Source organism: Falco cherrug, chromosome 12 (assembly GCF_023634085.1).
Source record: "Falco cherrug isolate bFalChe1 chromosome 12, bFalChe1.pri, whole genome shotgun sequence".
Classification (NCBI taxonomy): domain Eukaryota; kingdom Metazoa; phylum Chordata; class Aves; order Falconiformes; family Falconidae; genus Falco; species Falco cherrug.
The window spans coordinates 8,096,339-8,116,526 of NC_073708.1; the positions used below are offsets into that span (position 1 = coordinate 8,096,339).

The 20,188-nt window shown below is 52.3% G+C and overlaps 1 protein-coding gene across 3 annotated transcripts in view; it reads left to right on the plus strand.

The window, feature by feature from the left end:
• The window catches only part of PBX1 (PBX homeobox 1), a 133,822-nt gene extending 119,089 nt beyond the window's left edge, over positions 1-14,733 (plus strand). For 2 of the 3 annotated variants that reach the window (XM_055724715.1, XM_055724716.1), the window contains 3 exons: positions 2,745-2,857; positions 4,305-4,394; positions 11,501-14,733. In XM_055724715.1, the coding sequence (XP_055580690.1) occupies positions 2,745-2,857; positions 4,305-4,394; positions 11,501-11,593 (296 nt within the window). In that variant the 3' untranslated portion in view covers positions 11,594-14,733. The remainder of the gene's footprint in view (positions 1-2,744; positions 2,858-4,304; positions 4,395-11,500) is intronic. The other variant, XM_055724717.1, reaches the window with a different exon arrangement.
• The last annotated feature ends 5,455 nt before the right edge of the window (positions 14,734-20,188 follow it).

Sequence of the window (20,188 nt, forward strand, 5' to 3'; positions counted from 1 at the left end):
CTCCTCACATTCCTGCCCCCTCTCCCACCCCAGTGGATCAGCCCCTCTTAGCCATGTCTCTGAGACTTTGGGCCATCGTAATTTTCATCCATGGCTAGTACATAGGGAGTGGAGTGCTGAAGCAGCAGAGGGCTCTCTGCAATTACGGCTCTGATACAAATGCATCCATACATGCGGGGCCATTGGTATGCGCATATTTATCTTTGCATCCACATCAGCGGCAAGACATATTTACTGTTTAGATATGCACATATATTGTAAAAATCCCCTGTGCCAATAGCAGTGTATATCTTGTAAGTGACATCTCCAGCGCTCCTCATGATTTCCAAGACACCGGCGCTCTTCAGAACTAGAGTTTGTGGCTGTTTGTTTATTTTTATTTCCTCCCTCCCGGTCTCAGTTTTACGGCCAGGTTTGTTAAGTTTCAATAAAATACCGGTTAAGTTTATGGCATTTTTATTTGTTATTATTGTTATAATTTTCTTTTGGTAGGGGAAGGTGGGATGAAATGTTGCTCTGCGGGGGGCAGAGCGATAGCAGTGCCCTGTCAGGTGCTCAGGGATTCCCGATTCCTCTTCCCGGCTCTGCCACTGATTATTTGTGTGATCTGAAAGGTTTCTGCTCACTTCAAAGGAACAGGAGGATACTCTCCTCTTCTTGTGAGCAGTCGCTGCAAAGTCCTTTGGTTCTCAGCTGTGTGGGAGTACAAAGTCATGTTACTGCCCTGTGCTTTTATGCCAGCAGTCAAAGCGATGATTCAGAAAGCTGGGTAGGGAGCATCTTTGTGTGTGCAAAAAGGGCCCATCTTCCTGCTAAAAGCTGAGCTGTGTCAGGGTGGGCTATCCTCAGCCTGCCAGCTCGTTTTCCCAAGGTGGTGGTTTTTTTTTTTGCCTTAGAAGTAGCGAGTAACCTGAGAGGTCGGGAAGTGACAGGAGCCCTTTGCCAGCTGAGCAGAGGAGATGGTTACAGCTGCCTTCTGACTAGTCCCAGTGCTTTTAGCAGCGCTGTGGGATTGCTCTCTGGAACAGGTTGGGCAGGGTTGACAGTGAGCACAGGCAATGAGCTATTCCTGGCTCTGCTCTTTTCAGGCACCGGTGGGAGGGTCCTGATGCAAGACTCGCTGTGCTCAAGATGAGTCTTCCTCTTGACTGTCTTGGGTGTTGTATCTAGCAGCGATGTTTCTGTTTTCCTTCAATTCTGAGAATTGCCAGCACCTGACAATAGAACCAGTTGCAAAGAGAAGCAGCAGAGAGTTTAGTGAACGTGAAGTCTCCAGCATAGACCTCCCACCTGCTCCCTGATCTTACTTGGAGGTGGCTTCCTTCAGAGGAGCCTCCCTGGGCCACCACAGGGCAGAGCTGGGGTCTTTGCAGAATGTTTCTTCCCTCCCCAGCAAAGGGAAGGGGATTGCCAGGTGTTTCTCAGAGTGTACGCATGAGCCATAGTTGGGCAATTCCACCAGGACTGTGGTTGCCAGTCTTCCAAGTTGGAAGTGGCAGTGGAGATGATGAAAAGTGTATTTGGGGTTGGAGCTGAAAACGTAGCTGACCTGGGCCCCTGAAGTCTCTCCTTTCCAAGGCTAACGTCATGTGTATAACCAAACCTTGCACGTTGAGCTGTCTCACACTTAACGCGCTGATCTGCACGAGAAGTTCTGAAATAATCCCATAAAACCTTTTTATTTATTTTTAACCCACTTCCCTCCTTCCCCGCCTTCCAGTTACACGATGGGTTTGTTTCTCCTGTTCAGTAGTTGAGGAGGTACTCAGATATCTCAAAGCTGGAAGCAGAAAACCTTGCTTCTGCAAAGGCGGGATTTTTTTTTTCTTCTTTTAATTTGTGGGTTTTTTCTTCCTGATCCCACCCAGTTGTCTTCACCGTTATCATTTTTTAGCGTAACATGGGCAACTGGTGCATGCAGTGGGGAATTTGCTGACAGAGCTCGTTCTTCTGGGGCAGCTGGCCCAGGAGGGCTGTGACACCCTTGCCTTCTCTCATGGCCCCGCACGATGAAAGACACGTGCCACCGTGATGGGTCCTGCGAGTCTAGCTGAGGCACCTACACCTTTTTGCGAGTTCGGTGCGCTGTGGTTCCTACCAGTGGTGGGTTCCTGATGTCCCGAAGGCAAACCCCCTGCACCCCCCGCTCCCTGGCAGAGCTCCCGGTGGCTGGGTGGGAGCTCTGGCTGTGGAACTGGGTGGTGTCTGGATGTGCTCGCCCTGCGGAGCGCAGTGTGGGGTAGACTTACCCGGCCCGCTCTGAGCTTCTCAGAGCCAGCAGCAGTGTGGGCCTGGTTCCCCCTGCTGACAAGGCTTCCGCTCTCAATAGCGAGGCTTGCTTGGGTAATTCTGTTCTCCAGTGCAGTCTGCTGGGTGGACAGCTCCAAACCCTGAGATTTTTCAACGCTGCCTGAAGGATTTTGATGCCCTGAAGTGAAGGGGAAGGGCTGCCTGAGTCCTCCAGGCTGGGTTTTGTTTGTCTCGGTCGAAAGCATGAAGAATCCTTCCTCCAGCTGAGGAGCTGTTGAAGAATGTTCTTGGCATTGAGCTGTAACAACATGTGGCTTTGAATAACCTCAAGAGTGCATCCTTTTTTTTGCTTGCTCTGTTCTTCATACTACTAACCTGACTGTGTGTTTTGTTTTTGTGGTTGCTTTGCATGTTGTTCCTTCCTCTTGGCTGAGAGTCATGGGGTGGATCTTTTTCCTTTCTGTGATTCAGGTGCCTCACTCTTTCCTTTCCAGGTTCTTCCAGTTCTTTTAACATGTCAAACTCTGGAGATTTGTTCATGAGCGTGCAGTCTCTCAATGGGGATTCTTACCAAGGGGCCCAGGTTGGAGCCAACGTGCAGTCACAGGTAGGGACCCATCCGATGTACTGCCAGTGAATGCATTAGTGTTGGAGGAGCCTTTGATTGTATTGGCACTTCTCCCTCCCGTCCGAAAAGAGCAAATCTCAACCAGCACAAATGAACCAACCAACACTTTAAAAAGGCAAACCAAACTGAAAAAAAACCAACCAACCAACCAAAAAAAGCAACAGCAACAACCACCAAAAAAAATCAATCCAAAAGAAACCAAAACCAAACACCCGACCAAAGCAACAACCATGGTCTTGAGGAGACTTGCCCACACTTTGTGAATGCATTTGGCTCTGGCTTGATAGTCGTACTAGGAGGAGAGGAGGTTTAGGAGAACAGGCACGAACTCAAACAAAAGCAGCTGAGGTTTAGGTTCTGCTTGCTTTATTCTTCCAAGGGAAGGGGCCAGATGTTTGGACTGGTGTCTCGTTTTACAAGGCTTCCACTTACTCCTTTGATGCCAAACCAGGTGTCTGCTGAAAGGCAAGAAACGTTCAAATACACAGCTAGATTTTTTTTTTTTATTTTTATTAAAAAGCCACCCTTCACCATCTCTCCACCCCCGCCAAAGCACAGGCACTCACACCACCCATGTACACAGCAGCAAGACAGAGCGAGGGAGCTTTGAGCAGCGTTACTGAAACGTCAACCCATGCTTTGGGCAAAAAGAAAGAAATTCAAATACCCAGGAACTCACTCAGATCTCCCACCTCCCATCCAATGTCCAGATGTGCCATGAGTCCACTCCCTGGCATCTAAGGCTCTGTACTGTGTTGAGAGAGACAGCCACTCTGACACTTCTGCATTGGGCAAGGAGAGCTCTCTAAAGCTGAGGTTGCTCCCCTCGCAGTGCTGGACGCAGAGCGAGCGTCTCATCCGTGGGCGACGGGACATGCTCGCCACGCATGGCGCTGCTGGGGCTGGGCTGGGGGAGTGGAGGGAGAGGAGCGGGGTGCCCAGAGGAGAGCTGCCGGTGCCTTTGCCACGGTAGGTATATTTCCTTTCTGGGCCCTCCAAAACGAAGGTGCTCGGCCGACTCCGAGGATCTCCTTCCGCTGCCGTGACCTTCCCAGTGCGTGGGGCCAAAGGGTGGAAGGGGTAGGAATGTGGGTGGAGCAGTGGTGGAGCCGGCCACAGCGACGTGCTCCAGGACGTCCGACCCCACGCTTGCCACGCTCTAGACTGGGGACCAAGGAGAGCGTGACGGGGCTGCCGGGGCAGGCGGGGGGTGGTGAGGGAGGCTGGAGCAGTCCTCTGGCTCGGCTCTCGCTGCAAGACCAACTGCGGTTCTCTTTTACCCCTCTTTAAAGATATACCTTTATTTTTATTATTGTTATTATTGGTACCGTTTGTTTTTGTCTTGCCAAAGATGAACTGAAGCGGCTTAGCCCACTAACGTTTCGTTCACTCTAATTTGTGTCTTTGTTGTCGTTGGTCTGTTTAGGTGGATACCCTTCGCCATGTTATCAGCCAGACAGGAGGATACAGTGACGGACTCGCAGCAAGTCAGATGTATAGTCCGCAGGGCATCAGTGTAAGAAAAAAAAAAAAAAAAGGCTTGGGTTCTTGTTTTTTGGGCTTTTTTTTTTTTTCCATTTTCATTTTTGTTCTCTCACTACCAATTATTTCAAAGCCATAGGGCTCAGAATGCCACTTAGTAGGACTTGTCTTTGCTTTTACGGTCACCTAGTTTATTGCTTCTGTATCGGTGATGCCAACGGCAGAGCTTTGCCCACAAAAAAAGTGGCGACCGGGCAGGCTTTGTGCAGGCAGCTGGCGTCTAGGACTGTCACAGCCGATCAGCGTTTGCCCGGCACCTGCGGCCACACGCGCTCGGCCGAGAGGAGCTGCTAAACAGGTGACACCTCGTGTAACCACGGTGGGGAATGTCACCACAAACGCCCCGGTCCAGAGATGGCTCCACGTGGAGGCCAGTGGCACCATCCTGGAGCAACCATCTAAAAATAACCCATCCCTGCCTGGCTGGCATCCGAAAGCGTGGCGGCGATGGGGTTGGCAGCAATAACAATTGTAAATAAAAGGAGGAAAAAAAACCAACAAAGCCAACTAACATTAACCCAAGAAAACCTCGCCCAACCGGGCTGGGGGAGGATGCGAGGGGGAGGGCAGTCTCTGGAGCATCTTCTCCTTGTTCTTGGGTGTGCTGGCGGGTTCTGACTAGCATGAAAATTCGTAGCGACAAGCTGTGTCGCACAGGGGGAAATTGATCAGACACACACAAGGAGAACCCAGTGTAGATTCGGGACAGCAATCCAACTTCATTTCTCAGATCAATCGTCCGCCATCTCAGCGGTGGTGACAGCAAGCTGGGAGAAGAGAGCAGCCTGGAAAAGGAGGCTGTGAGCGCTGAGTGGGTGGTGGCAGTGGTGTCCGGGCTGGCACGGAGGAGGGGACGGCTAGCCCTGGATGTGGCTGGCTGCCGCTGTCCCCACTGAGGAGGCTGAAGGTTGAGGTGTGGTGGTCTTGGGCTGAGCAGGACGGTGATGGTCCTCCAGGTGGGATGGTGGTCCTGCAGCTGAGCACCCCAGTGGGGTGTACCATCCAGTCCCATCACCTTGGGACTCGTGCTTTTGTCACCTTGCGTATGACCATCTTCAGGCCATCGGTGTGCCAGCGGCCACTGTGGTCACGGGGAGAGGGTGCGGGGAGAGAGGTGAGGCGGGACAGGGGGCTGCGCTCCCCTTTCCTGCGGGCGCCGGGGCTTAGTGGGCAGCTTGACGTCAGGAGGCAGAGGCAGGGAGGATTTGTGAAGTAATGTAATTGAACATGTGCAGATAATTATGTCTCATTACATAAGCCCGTTGCAAAAACGGCACTTGGAAATGCCACATGAAAGAGCCTATCGTTCTGCATTAATTTCTCCGTGCACTGAATTTATTCCCTTTCTGGCTTTTTAATACTTGGAGAGTAAATGAATTGCAGGATGATCATGATAAGAGATGATACTTTTGTATAAATTAAAATACCCCCAAGGAAAGAGGCTGAGCTGATTACAGTTGCAGTTGGCTTGGAAAATAACAGTGGGCTGGGTTAAGCCAAAATTTTGGGGGGAGGGTTGCTGCCGGGGATTATGAGGCAGGGAGGGGGCAATGGGGGAAGAGGAGAAGAAAGAGGTAGTGGAAACTCAAAAGCCAAATAGGACAAGGAGAGCTGGGCTGGTGTTTCTGGCTGTGGTAATGGAAGAACCAGTGTTACCATGAGCAGCACTGGGAATCGGTGAGCTGAGAGCGGCAGGGGCTCAGTGGTCCCCCCTGTGCTTCCCAAATGGGGATCTGGCGTGATGGCTCCTCAGGCTGGTTTTCCAGGAGGACAGACGCCCAATTTGGCCCGATTGGATGTTGTTCAGAGAGGGACAGAGTGGCAAGTGGGCAAAGGGACCACCTGGGTTTGCGGGTGATGCCTCATTTTCCCATAATGCTGTGGTGGGCATGGGGAGCAAGGCAGGGAGTCCAGAGCTGAGCAGATAGTTTAGGAAGCATCTTCTGGGTTGTCTGGATTGTCTGTCTGTTCCCAAATGTTTTCCTTCCCCCGTATCCCGGGCAGCATGTTCCTGCCTGTAGCTTTTATTGTCGATGTCTTCCCATGCAGCTAGGTCCCTTGATGGGTGCCAGTCTGTCTGCTCCTGAAAGTGTGGCTGCCCCCTGGGAAGCGTTGGTCCTGGGCAGGGTCTGGGCGAGCTGCTCGGGGTAGGCAGGGTGGCTGTCTCGTAGAAGGCAGGGCTTCCCTGCCTCTCCCCTGAACCCCTTAATGCCAAGGAAGGGCAGCGGGATGCAGAGGAAAGCTGCTAGTGACACAGAAAGCTGCCGTCTCTGCATCACCCGAGCATCCCCGTGAGCTGGAAGGAGATGAGCCGAAACCTAGTGAAGAGCCCTGTCACAACGATGTCTGCACGGGGCTGAGGTTAAGTCATCCCCGGAGCCCGTCAGGGCTGGGAAGTCAGCGGCAGGTTGCCCAGCTCCGCTGCTGCAAACCTTGGCAGGGTAGACAGCGCTCGGGGTTTGCCTTCCTTGATGGAGGATGAATTTTTAAATGTGTGTAAGTCGTGACAGCTGAGAGCAGGAATCTACCCGAAGCCTGGTTCCCTCCATGGCTCTGCTGCTCAGCGGCTGACAGACCGCTCCACGGGGCGAAAAGGGCTGGAGTCAGTTCTGCATCGTTAGCAGGATAATGGGCGATGTCCCAGCCATTGTGATCTCTGTGACCCACAGTGATGGCTGAGGCAGAGTGAGAGCAGCCGCCTTCTCCTCCACAGGTGGAAACCGCGTCAGGCAGCACCGGTCCCGGCAAGGGACGGGGATGCTCCTGGGTATGGAGGGGTGGTAGAGGCAGGAGCTGTCTTGGTGATACCCAGCCTTGGGTAGCACTGAGAGGAAGGAGGGACCCTCCCACCTGCAAGGTGAGGTGTTTGGGGCCAGATCCAGCCCTTCTTGCAAGCTTTGAGGTTGAGGGGTTTTGCACCATTAAGTGAGAGATGTTAAGTGTCTGGTCCCTCTGGACTGGGCTTGTTGTGGGGGTCCAATATGTACCTGGCCGGAGGTCCCTGGGGCTGGGAGTTTCAAAGCATTTAGGTGTCCAGGCTCTGGCAGGTTGCAGTAGAAGTTGGATCTTTAGTGCTGTAATTCTCTGGAGAGTCCCAGCCCAAAACATCGCCCTCCTGCCGCTGCCCAGTACATCCACAAAGTGGTTTAGTTCCCCCATCTGCTGCTGAGTGAATGAGCTATAGCCATCTTAAAGCAAAACCCTTTCAGAAATTTGGTTTTGGACTTGATTTAATTCAAGTTATAGATGATTTAAAAGTCTAAAATGAGGGGCTGTTTCTAAAGTTCATCAGAGTGCAAGCTTTTGGATTTGAAAGGGCGGTTGTGCCAAGCTGTGCCTATTTTCAGAGTAGTGTGTGTGACCGTGGTGGTGGTGGTCAGCGGCAGGGCCTGCCCTTGGGTTTTGCATCCACTCTTGTTGGCAAGGATTGCCAGGCACTGGTACCTCTAGGCGGTGAGACTTCCTCGCTTGTTTGTGGGCGTCTGCGTATGTACCCAGCCAGAGGTCCCTGGGGCTGGGAGTTTCAAAGCATTTAGGTGTCCAGGCTCTGGTAGGTTGCAGTAGAAGTTGGCTTCTCTGGCTTTTCTACGAGGAAGTAGAAGTCTTCCTCGCTCGTGCCGAGACCCTTTTCTTTAAGAATTTGAGCCTTGAAAAGAAAGTTTGTTGCTCTGTTCCTCAGCAAGGTACCATTCGCCATCACGATCAACCTATGGTTCATGACCATGATCACAAGCTGGGATATAGAAATGGGTCTGGCAGGGCTTCAGTGCCCTTGGTGTGTCCTGAAGACTGCCACTGTGACCCTTGGGAAGTGGTGGCCAGTCGAGGCTGGATTCTCTGGTGTGTACTAAGAGCTTCAGTGCGCATCGTAAGACCCTGACACAAACTCTTAGAAGTTCAGAGGTCTGAAACATCTTAGAGACTACTCCCTGTCTAAGACTTGCTGGTATCAGGTATGTTTGGAGGCTGACCTGACGTCCTACCCCATTGAGAGCGGGACAAGGATTTGGTCACAGAAGGTGGGGCATCCAGACAGCCTCTGTGTGAAGCAGAAGGAGCCTTTAAAAATTGGCAGAAAGTCATCTCCCAGCCCCACGTAGGAGGCCCGGGCGGAGAGCCAGGCAGACTTGCTGGAGGTGACAAAAATGCCGTGAGACCTGTGGAAATGGGCACCAAAACCAGTTGCTTCAGCAGTTCATCACCGGAGGTCCACTTAGTGGAGTGGTGCTCTGCTTGGACAGTCACCAAGGCCTTGCCCCGTGCTCTGGCACCAGAAGGTGGCATATGAAGAGGAGTCTCAGAGACCATTGCTCTGTCTTTGGCTTCTGCCCCACCTGAAGATGTCACAGCTGTGTACAGGGGGCTCCCCAAGGAGCCACAACCTCCTCATAAGACTCCCTCATCTTTAAGGGAGATTCCAAGCAATTTGCTGCAGTCAGATCCCAAGGGATCTCCGTGCTCCGGAAAGAGGCAGGGCCAGCTGGGTGGAATCGGATGCATCCTGCACGTGGCTTGGCCTGTGCAGCAAGGGGGTGAACTCCAGAAAGGAGGGGTGAGTGTGGATGGTGCCTACATGCCCTCTGCCTGGGGAGGGATCCGGCCTCCTCATGGAGGGCTTGTCCATACCAAAGGGTGGCATCGAGATGGGGCCTCCTTTCCATTGCTTGACCCATAACCTGGGACCTTCTCAGGCTGGGGGAGCAGGAGGGTGTGGGGTCTGTGGAGGGTGCCCTGATCCAGGTCAGCCTCTCCCCGAGATCTTGCCTTCCTGCTGGATGCAACCGAGATGGTCATCGGCAGCACAGACTCCTGCAACACACGAAGGGTGATTCCCAGTCCGGAGTACCATGGGGCTCCCCAGCATTTTGGGGGGGCAGGGTGCTAAATATGGAGGCACCACAGTTGCTGTCTGCAAGATGCTCTCCCTCTCGCTCCTTCCAACTGTGACTGGCACGCAAAAGCCTCACTAAAAATAGTTGAGCACAATAGGGACGGAGCCCTGCTCTGCACGGCCCCCTCCGCTCTCCCCCCTCCTGCTCGCTGTAATGACCCTGCAAACACTAAATGGCATCTGAGTGCATTAAGCAGCAAACTCTCCGGTGACATAGCAATTACGGCTCTGAAATAGATTTGGTGCGTCACGGAAGATAAGGGTTTTGAAAGTTTCTGTTGTGATTATAGCTTGTAACTCCAACAAATAACAGGCTTGGTAATAAGAGGCTGCCAGCACAGCTATTGTGGTTCTCTCTCACTGATGGCACGTAAATTGCTATTAATGTCCTAAGTGTACTTGAATATGCCAGTCTCGGGGCGGTAGAGTTGGCTCTGTGTCTCTCTTTACGTGGCCTGTCGTTGTCGGGCTGATAATCTACAGTAATTGCTGCCTCTTGCAGCGGTCCAAGATGTGTAAGGGTAGATATTGCATCTCAGGGAGCGCAGGGACGGTGGGTTGGGGCCCGGGTGTGGGTGGAAGCTGGTGGGGGTGGTGGGCACGGTGAGCCCAGGGTCTCTGCAGACAGGCGGCATGCAGTGCTGGTGATGTTTGTGTATATTCTGGGTTCATGCTTGCACCCAAAGTGAAGCAGAGTGGGGTTTACTGACCTGCTGGCAAGCTCAGGTCACGATTCCTGTCTTCCCTGCTGTTGCCTGAACCCCTTCGCACAGGTTCCACGTGCGTGTGGAAGAGCACACAAGCCCGTTGCGTGAGTGCACGCCTTTGTCCTTTCTGTTCTGTGCATGTCCTGCTGTAGGGTGGTTTCACCCCTCAAAACACGCGTTCCCGCGCCGCACCCGTGGTCGGCTCTTTGCTCCCACCTCAGCTGCCTCTCGGGCAGGTAGGAGCTGCTCAGCAGCGTGGACAATCCACTGGCGAGTCCTGCACGGCTGCTCAGCACCTCGGGGCGATGAGGATTTTCCTACCTTTACCCAGCTTTGGGGGCCTCTGGGCCAGTGAGGGATGATGCCGCGTGCCAGGAGGCGGCAGGACAGGCAGCCAGAGAGGGCAAAGCAGCCCGGGCATGTCTAGAGCGGGACGGCGACTGCCGCCAAGTCAGTCCTGGGCAGTGGTTGGGAAGGATTAATTGGCTGAGCACTCAATCAATGTCAGAGTGGGCAGAGGATACAACATCTGCTCCTCTCCAAAGGGGATGGCAGCCGCGGAGGAGCAGCTTTTGTCCCACTGCTGGCTCCTGTCTGGGGCAGCCAGGGTTGTCCCATAGCTCTGCTCTCAAGAGGCTGGAGAGTTTGTCTCTGCGTCTGCTTTTAGGAGAAGCGGCAAGTTGTCCACCGTGCTTTGCTGTACAAACCCTCGGATGAGAGAGATGTATGTGGTGGTAGCACCTGCCTTGTGCTGTGGCTTGGGGTCCCTCGAGAAAGGGTGACAGGGAGCGTGGAGGACCAGCCCCAGGGCAGCAGAAACTTGTTTGTGGTTTTACTGCAAAGCAAGGAGGGCAGTGGGAGCAGAGAGGTGGCCCAAATACCTGAAAGCAGCCTTCAGGGTGGCGGGAGAGGTGTCTGGGCAACGTCTTCCCCACAGCAAGGCTTGGTGCTGGCGGCTTCCCCCCGCAGAGGGACCGTACAGCATGAGGGATGCCCGGAAGGTCAGCGAGGGGGTAGTGCATGGAGCTGTGCTGGGGGACACGGCATGGCTCAGCAGTCCTTTGGGACCTGTTGCTTGTTCTGCATGTTCATAGCACCTGGGTCCAGATAACACTCCAGGATGGGGTTTCTGGGGTGAGGTGTTTGCTGTCCATATGGGAAAGGGTCCGATTTGTGGGTGAGCAAACCCCAGACAACCAGGGCTCAGAGTTTCTGCAGAAATTCCTATTTTTTAAGGGACAGAATTTCCATGAGCATTTGCAGTTTATCAAAACCCATGTTTTCAACCAAGTTGTTTCTGGCCTCATCCCACTGATGTAGCTGCATGGTCTGTGGTGGGATGGGGAAGCCAGAGGGGGCATCTTTGCCTCCTACATCGGCCCCTGCTGAGGGAGAAGAGGGAGGTCCAGGGTGGATGGGTGGATCGGGTAGGGCCAGGCACGCTGCTAGGTGACTGGTCTCTCCATCTTTCCCTTCCTGCAGGCTAATGGAGGTTGGCAAGACGCTACTACCCCATCGTCGGTGACCTCCCCCACAGAAGGCCCTGGCAGCGTTCACTCTGATACCTCCAACTGATCTCCCAGCAAATTGCATCCCTGGCTGAGCCGGCCCCGGCGGGGGCGGGAGGGGAGGGGGCCTCTCCTAACACCGCAGCAGTCAGACTGGAGGTGAACCCAATCAGCACACACAAGAAGACTCCTTCTCTTCTCTTCTCTTCGTCGGGATGCTTTTTTCAGCCAATCTGGACACTTCTTTATACTCTCTTCCCTTTCTTTTCTGGGTAGAAGCCGCTCTTCCCCCTCCCCGCCACTGCCACAACACCAGTCCCTTCCCCTCATCCCTTCCCACCGAAGAATATGTCAACAGGTGGAAGGATTTTAAGGAGGAAAAGCAAAAATCAACTGCCACCACACCAAACAACCCCAAAGCAGTGTACGGCCTCGTGCTGGGGCGTCTTTCTGAGGAGCCACAAACGTACCTCAGCCACGTCTCGCTCCTTTACTAGCAGGCAGCCCCCCTCGCCCCTCCCCGTCTCTCAGGCTACCTCTCCGTAGGGAAACACCTCTCCGTAGGGAAATGCCACCACAGCCCTGCTGTCGCCTCGCCTCCGCCAGCCCTAGCCACAGCCAGCGCATCGCCTCCGTGTGCCCAGCCCTGCCTCGGTGAGCTGCCCCTGGGGCACTGCCGGTGACGGGGTGGGGTGGATACAGCCCCCCGTACACGTAGGAGAAGGAGCCAGTGTTGCTCCCCTTCGCTTCCAAAAGGTACTTGGCCCATTCCCGGCCTGGGGGAAACAGCCGGCACTCCCTGGTCCCTGCCCTGCTCCGCCACATCCCGCTGGCTGCTGTGAGCTGGGTGAGCCATGAAACCCCACCGTCCTCCCCGCCTGCTGTTGGAGGGGAGGAAAGGAGGGAAGGAGACAAAGCAAAGGCGGGCAAGAAATAGCCATCACTGATAACGAAGGCGCTGAGCACCTCCGCGATGTTGTTACAGGATCAGGTCTGGATGATTGATGGGACCCCAGCAGTTTTCTCACAGCACCTAGGGAGGCTGGCAGTGGAATTTTCCTGGTGGGGAGAGTGTCGTGGGGTGTCGGCTTATGGTTCTGGGAGCATGCTGCACTGTGGAAGAGGAGGAGGTGGGTTCCCCAGTGCAGGGAGGACCTGATGGCACCCGCTGCATTCCCAAAAGCCTTGCCGGGCAGGCAGCAAGGGATGGGCAGCAGGATGCCGGAGGCTGGATGCAGCGGGGTGAGCGCAGCAGGTGCTTTTGGTAACGGTTAATGCAACAGGTTTGCTTGAGGGTGAAGCTCTGTAGGACGGGTGAGCGCCCTGTTTGGGGATGTCTTTCTGCTGAAGCTGCTGGTTTTATCCCAGGAGTTATGGGCAGCAGTATCCCAAGCCATGGGAGAACTCATGGGATTTTCTGCCCAGCTTTTCTGGTCTGTTCTTTGGACAACCAGCAGTGGCTGTTAAGTGAGGCTTCCCCCTGCTGAAACACTCCTTGAGGCAGCCGGTGCTGGCAGGACATGGCTTTCGTTGAAGAGCAGGGTGAGGAGGGCACCAGTTTGCCCAGGGCGACGGGCTGAGCTTCTTGCTGGGGCGGGTACTTTTGGCCAGAGGTTGTTCAGCAGGCGCAAGGACGCTGACCCAGCCCACGGCAAGACCTGAGTGCTGTGGGGACTGGTGTGGGTGCAGCATGTCTGGCACCTTGTGATGTATCCAAATGCCTCTTGGCCACATCTTGTGCTCTTCCACATCCGTGCCCGCCCTGCCCGTGCCGGCACTGGCCATCTCGAGATGGGAACTGCCAGTACAGAGCAGCGTTAAGCAGGAACCATTTGAAATTAAAGCTCTGCCAAAATAATTTCCATCCTTCTGCTGGAAAAAATAATGGTGGTTGGCCTGCCAGCCATGGAGGTGGTGTGCCCACAGCTCCGGCACGCTGTCACTGTGCAGCACGCAGCCAGCAGCATGACTCACCTGAAGCGGCAGTGAAGCCTGCCTTTCCCTGGGGAACAAGCCCGGAAGGCTCCAAAACACCCGCTCTCAAATGTGACCTTCCCCCGAACGCAAAAAGTCCCGGTTGAGTGCATTTTCTGTTTCTGAGCTGGTGGCATCAGAGTAGGGTGCAAAAGGTGGATGAGAAATGGCACAAGCTGCTCTCTGCTTGGTTTTTGTGTCTCCAGCCGTGAGACACTCTCTGCTCCTTCCACATGCGTACCCGGGGATGGGGCCGTGCCACGGAGCGGGATGCGACGTGCAAGGTCTAGGGCTGCCTCCCGGTTGGGATTACACTAAGAGCAACGAGAAGGTTGTTTCCCTGCGAGGACACGGGTTAGGAGGTGCTCCTCATCAGCCTGAGGAACCTTCCCACTCTCCTCCTCCTCCTCCTGTGGCCTCCCCCAGTGCAGCTTTGTAACTATTTCCAGCTTATTTTACGTGAAACCCTTCTGGCAAAGTGTTTCAGGGACGCAGGACTGGGTCAGGTCTGTTCTCCGGAGCGGCAGCAGTGCCGTGCCTGCCGGAATGCCGCCGTACCTCTTGGAAACCAGCCGGGAAGGAGCTGAAACAACCCTCTGAACCGGGGCTGCCTGCCCCTGCCCTGCCAGTGCTGCCCCTCCTGCCTGCAGCCCTGCCCGCAGCACCCCTGCCCGCGCAGGGCGCTCGCCCCTCCACGGTACTTTGCAAATCACCTCCTGGGTTCCCCGGTTGGTCCCTCCGGTTCATGTTGGCGTAGCTGCTTGCTTGCCTTTTTCTTTGCTTTTTTTTTTTTTTTTTTTTTTTAATTAATTTTTGGGTTTTGTTTCTTCCTCCCCTTCCCGCCCACCCCCAACCCTGAGTGTTGTGGGTTTTTTTCTTCTTCTTCTTTTTCTTTTTTATTATTTTTGTTTTCTGCCCAGAAAAACCTGACTTCGATACCAAAAAAAACAAAACAAAAAAACAAAAAACAAAACAAAAAAAAAAAAACAAAAAAACCTGCAGAAACTCAAAAAAAATAAAAACAAAAAAAAACCACAAAAAAAACTCGACGATTCTTTCAGCTTTATTAACATTTTCCATTGTTTCTTGCGATTTGTGTCTCGTTCTTTGTAGTATTGATGATAACGAACATTTGATAATGAATGTTCTTGTATATTCAGATAAAGGAGAAAAAAAAAACCAAAAACGCAGTCGGAATTTAATAGTGTTTATAATAAAAGAATAAAAAAATGACCCTCTTAGCACGCAAAATTGAACAGGGGGAAGGTGCCATCCCTGTTCTTTCTGTGGCAACAAGCGCTTCATTCCTGTATAGTTTATAACATCAAACTACCTACGTTCATCTTCTTTTTTTTTTTTTTTTTGTTTGTTTGTTTTTCCCATGGTTTGGTTTTTTTTCTTCCCATTTTCTCGCATTTGTGAATTAGTTCAAGAATGCTAGAAAAGTGTAGAGTTGTGCACACTCATTTCTTCTTACACAATGTTTAAAAAGTGACGGTAATTCATTTTGTAAAACTTTAAAAAGAAAAAAAAATGGTTGGAATAGTGAGCATTAATAGGTACAGTCTAACACTTTATGTTTCTTAACGTTGAGACCCAGAAATTACTTTTTTTTTTTTTTACTTTTTTTTTTTTGGCATTATTGGGTGGGCGGGGGGGGTGGGGGCTTTGATGATGATGCTGAGTTTATTTTGACCTGTCCGAGACACAACGGCCTTGCCGCTTCCCCTGCGCTTTTGAGCTGTGACCCAAGTGATGTGAAAAGTGATGGTGGTGTTTTGGGAGGGGTGGTGTTTCTCGGGGGGGGGGGGGGGGGGGGGGGGTGTCCCCACTCCTTTTGACACCCAAGCCCAGAAGGTCCTTAGGTGGCTGCTCCGGGGCTGAGCAGTGGGATTACATCTCTGGAGGGGGATGTAATCCCAAGGGGGTTTGGGGAGGAGATGCCTAGGGGTGATGGGGAGTCAGGTGCTGAGCCCCCCGTGGGTCTTTGTGCCTGGGAGCGATGCTTAGCTCCCTGGAAGTGATGAAAAGACATGAATCCTCCCCAAAATGTGTAGACGGTGGACTTCAGCGCCCTTGTGCTCTGCCCTAGATGCCGGCAGCACCCCTGCCCCGAGGGTTGGCTGCCACAGCCCTGGCTTGGAGGTGCCCCTGGCTGCAGCTCTTGGCCCAAAACTGAGGGGTTGGAGGAAAGGAGGGTACCAAGCTCATTTCAGCCACAGACCTTGCTGAGGACTGGGGGAGGTCTCACAGCCTGGCCCCAAGCCCTGGCTGCACAGGGGTGCTGGGAAGGATGAGGGACAAGGGACGCGAGGTGGCAGCCCCACAGCCATGGTGGGACATGGCCAGAATGCCCCCAGGTCGAGCCCGAAATCTGGGTGGCTGCAGAGTGGGGTTCAAGGAGCGGTGCTGAGGAAGATGCCGGTTGGCATTGCTTTAGTTTTCTCTTCAAAAAGTTTCCCTCCTCCCTGCCTCCTCCCAAAAAACTGAGCTTTTCACATCACTGAACGGTTTAGGGTTTGGGGTGTTATTTTTAATCCCAAGGTTTCCTGGAGTCCTTTTGTTTTCATACACCTTTATTATTATAATTATTATTATTATTATAATTATTATTATTATTATTAAGACAATGTAAATCAGACATTGCCTGGGGGGTGGGTTTTGTCGGTTTGCTTTTTTTTTTTTGGTTCTTGCAAAGCCCTTCTGTCCCTTGTAAAGATGATCCAGTTCTGAGTTGCTTTTTCTTTTCTATTTTTTTCCCCCCATCTTTTCTTTCTCTTCCTAATGGATTCCAAATAGTAAAAAAGAAAAAGAAAAAAAAACCAACAGAAAAACCCTAAAAAATAAAAAAAAGACTCTCTGTTCCGACCTGGTTTTGAAACTTTAAGCTTTTCTGCTTCTGTAAAGAAAAAAAAAAAAGGCCTCTGTCTTTCTGATCCCAATTGAGACTTTTATGTTCTATGACGATACTAACAAGGTGTAGGTTTTACAGTTTCCTGATTTGTACTGGTAATGCATATTCCAAATAAATAGTTTCTTTTGTTGCAAAAAAAAAAAAAAAAAAAAAAAAAAAAAAACAACAAAACTGAAACCAAACCTGGTGTATTTTTTGGGAGGAAAAAGAGGAAAGCGAGATGCCCTGGGGGTTTCCCCCATGGGGATGCAGGGGTCAGGAAGGGTTTGGGGTGCAGGGGAGGGGGTGAGCAAAGGCAAGAGCCTGATGCTTCATCCTGGAGGGATGCAATTTGGGGGTGATGCCTGATGCGCAGCATCCCCGCTGCTCCCACTGCTCCCTCCCTGTGCCTCAGTTTCCCTGAGCAGGGGGAAGCGAGTACTGCTGGACACACGGATTTTTCCACACCAAAAATACTTTCAGTCTTCCGTTTTCATTGTTTGTTCACTGCTTTTTTGGATTTTTTCATGCACTTCTTTCCAAAAAAGCTAGAATGGGGATTTTCTTTCTCACCCCAGGAATGGGGCAGCGCTGGGGGGCAGGGGAAGGGTTGGTGGCTTCATGTGTTTTCCTGGGGGGGTTAGTTTAAAAAAAGGAAAAATTTTGAAAACGTTTCTAAGCAAAAAGTGATTTTTAAAATTTGAAAATAATTTGCAATTTAAAAAAAGAGTCTGTGCGTGGGACGAAAACCAGGACAGCTCTGCCATGTCCCCGGAGATGAAGGCAGCAGATGAAAAAGGGGGCGGCTGGAGAGGGGGGCTGTGATTCCCCAGTTCCAAGCTGGAGGAAGGTGAGCAGGACCCCCCCCAAATGCCTCCGACACCCCACAGGGACCAAAGTGGAGGGAAAGAAACCCCCGGGGAGGCAGCACAAGGATGCTGGAGCTCGCCTGGAGCTGCTGCCCTGCTCCCCCATGGATTTCTTGTCAATGATTATTCAATCTCCAGCCTGACCTTTCTCTTCTAAATAACACGGCAATATCAGTGCGGGCCAGCCTCCAGCTCCGGCTGCAAATTAACTGTATCGCTCTCCTGCAGGAGACCCGAGGAGCCCCCCGGCTGCCGTGCTTCCAGACCGCCCCAGGATTATCTCCCTCCGCCGGTGCTCTCCTAATACCAGTTTAAATATCATCTTGCTCCCAGCTGTTTAATTCTAATAAATGCTCATCCCAGCTCCAAACAGAGAAATGCTAAGTCTCACCGGGCTCCGATGAGAAAATCGCCCCCAAAATGGCAAGTGGCAGGAGGTGATGCTCTTCGGGCTGGGGGGTCCTGGCAACGCATCCTTCGGGTGTTGGGGTGGGTTTGAGTGTGTCATGCTCTCTCAGCTCAAGCCGTTCTCCCTCCCTGCCAAAAATAGATAAGGTGGGAAAAGGGCGGCCTTCAGCTTCCTAGAACGTTTGGGGGCGGCTGGGGGGGACCAGCTGGTGCAGCATCCCAGCATCCTCCATCCCTCCATCCCCCCTTGCTGGCTGCCTGTGGCTAAAAGAAACTGAACCCACAGGAACCAAACCGGATTGTTGGTGTTTTCCTGGCTGTCTCCTTCCCCCTCTCTGCATCCCCACCTTTTCCTTCTCTCCCTGCCACTCATAAATAGGATCCCGCCCCCCCCCCCCCCCCCCCCCCCCCCCCATTTCCCACATTAGGGCAACAAAGTTCATCCCTGGGTGAACGCGAACCCCCAGGCCAGGCTACTGCACTTTTTCATTCCACATGATAATATTTTAGGCCAAAAGCTGGTGGAAAAAAAAAAACCACGGCACGCACTGGATTTCCATGGCAAGGCTTTGGTGAGCAGAAACCAGCGGCTTGGTGAGATGCTGATACCCCAGGACATGCCATGTCCCGGACGGGGTGGGGGCATGACCTGTGTGATGCCTCTTGCAGGTTTTTCTCTCCTTCAGCAGCTGCCAGCACCCCTGCCCGGCTGGGGTCCCCCCGCCTGTGCCCACCCAGCCCTGTGCCGGCAGCTCTGGGAGCCACCAGCATCACCGGGGCAGACAGGCGGCGGCTGCGCGGGGCTGGCGAAGCACATCCCTGGTTATTAATAATCCTTCCAAACTAACGAGTGGTTGGGAGGCATTAAAGTTATAGTTTGCAGTAAAGCCCCCGTCCGTTTGCTGGAGAGTTTAATATATGGCAGGAAGTTTCGCCTATAAAAGGCGAGGGTTATGTTTTTTCTCCAGTTCACTGGGAGTCTATAACTTACGACCTCCATAAACGTGAGTGGGTCTTGCAAGTCAGCCCATCAGTCTTTGGAGTAATTCTGCTTTGTAGTAAAATATTTTATTGTGCCTTGGATGCAGGCAGCCCCCCGCTGCCGGGCAGGCAGGGGGGTGGTGGCTGTCCCCCGGTCCCTCCTCTGCTGGCACCGCGGGGACGGTGTGGAGGGGTGATGGCTGCCCATCCTCTGGGCATGGTGGGTGTAGGAGTGGAGATAATAAATAAAATAAAGACAAAATAAAGTAAAATAAAGGTAAAATAAAGTAAAATAAAATACAACAAGGATAACATAAAATTAAAGCTAAATATAATACAATAAAATAAAGATACAGTAAAAGAATTTAAAGATAAAATAAAATAAATTAAAGAGAAAATAAAAAGTAAAATGAAATAAAGATAATAAAATAAAGCTAAAATAAAGATAAAGTAAAATGAAATGAAGATAATAATAAAATAATAAAATCAAGATGAAATAAAATAAAGGTAAAATAAAAAAATAAAGATAAGATAAAATAAAATAAATTAAAAATGACCGTGCCCAAGGGCATGAGCTATTGGGAACGTGTGCTACACCTTTTAATTATTGCTAATGAGGTAGAGTTTTAATAGCTTTATAGGGAAATTCTGCACACTGGCGGTTCAAGGTGCGGCTGCGGGGGGCCCGCATAGGCGGGGGGGAGCCTGGGGCCGGTGTGGGCGCTCGGTGCCGGGGAGAGGAGGAGGATGGCGAGGAAGGAGCCCAGAGGAGGGGGGCGGGTGGACGGGCACTGGCTCAGCACGGACACGGGTGGTGATGGCACGGTGGCAGGGCTGGACCAAGACCAAGCAGGGTACATTACATATGAAAAACAGGGGGGGAAAGAGGAATGCCATCACCACCTTGCCAAGGTCCCACCCTGTGGGCCACCAAAACGCTTTGTTCGGCCCCCAGAATCAACTCTGTTTGCCTGCAGCCATCGCTGGCCCCAGGACAGGGCAAGCTGAGAGGCGCTGGGAGAACCCAGCTAATTAAAAATGCAAATGAACGGCAGAGCCACGCGGCTGCTGGCGCCTTCCAAAGGTGCAAATTACAAGAGGGGTTTGTTGGCAGCAGCTTCTCATGCGGGGGCAAGTCCCCGTCACCCCGTGGCCACTAGCCTCGACGGACAGGCAGCCCCTGCCCGCACCACCGCGGTGGCTGGGGCGTGTCCTTCATCTGCCTGAAGCAACCTTCAGAGCAGGGAAAGGGGGATAGAAGAAAGGACAGGAGAAAAAAAAAGATTATTTAAAAAAATACATAAAAAAAATGTTTCCCTGATTTTGGTGGTTTGGAGGGGTGGGCTTTTTTTCCACTTTGTTTTCTTCCCGGCTTTTTGTGGAAAATGATTCTTCAAAATGAAAGAGAAAAGAAATATAATCTGTAGCAAATAGTCACTGAAACAAATTACATGGGGACTAGAGCAGTCCGGTCCCCTGCGAGTGGGCACCAGGCACGCTCGAGCCCCCCCCCTCCCCCCCCCCAGTACCTCCTTTC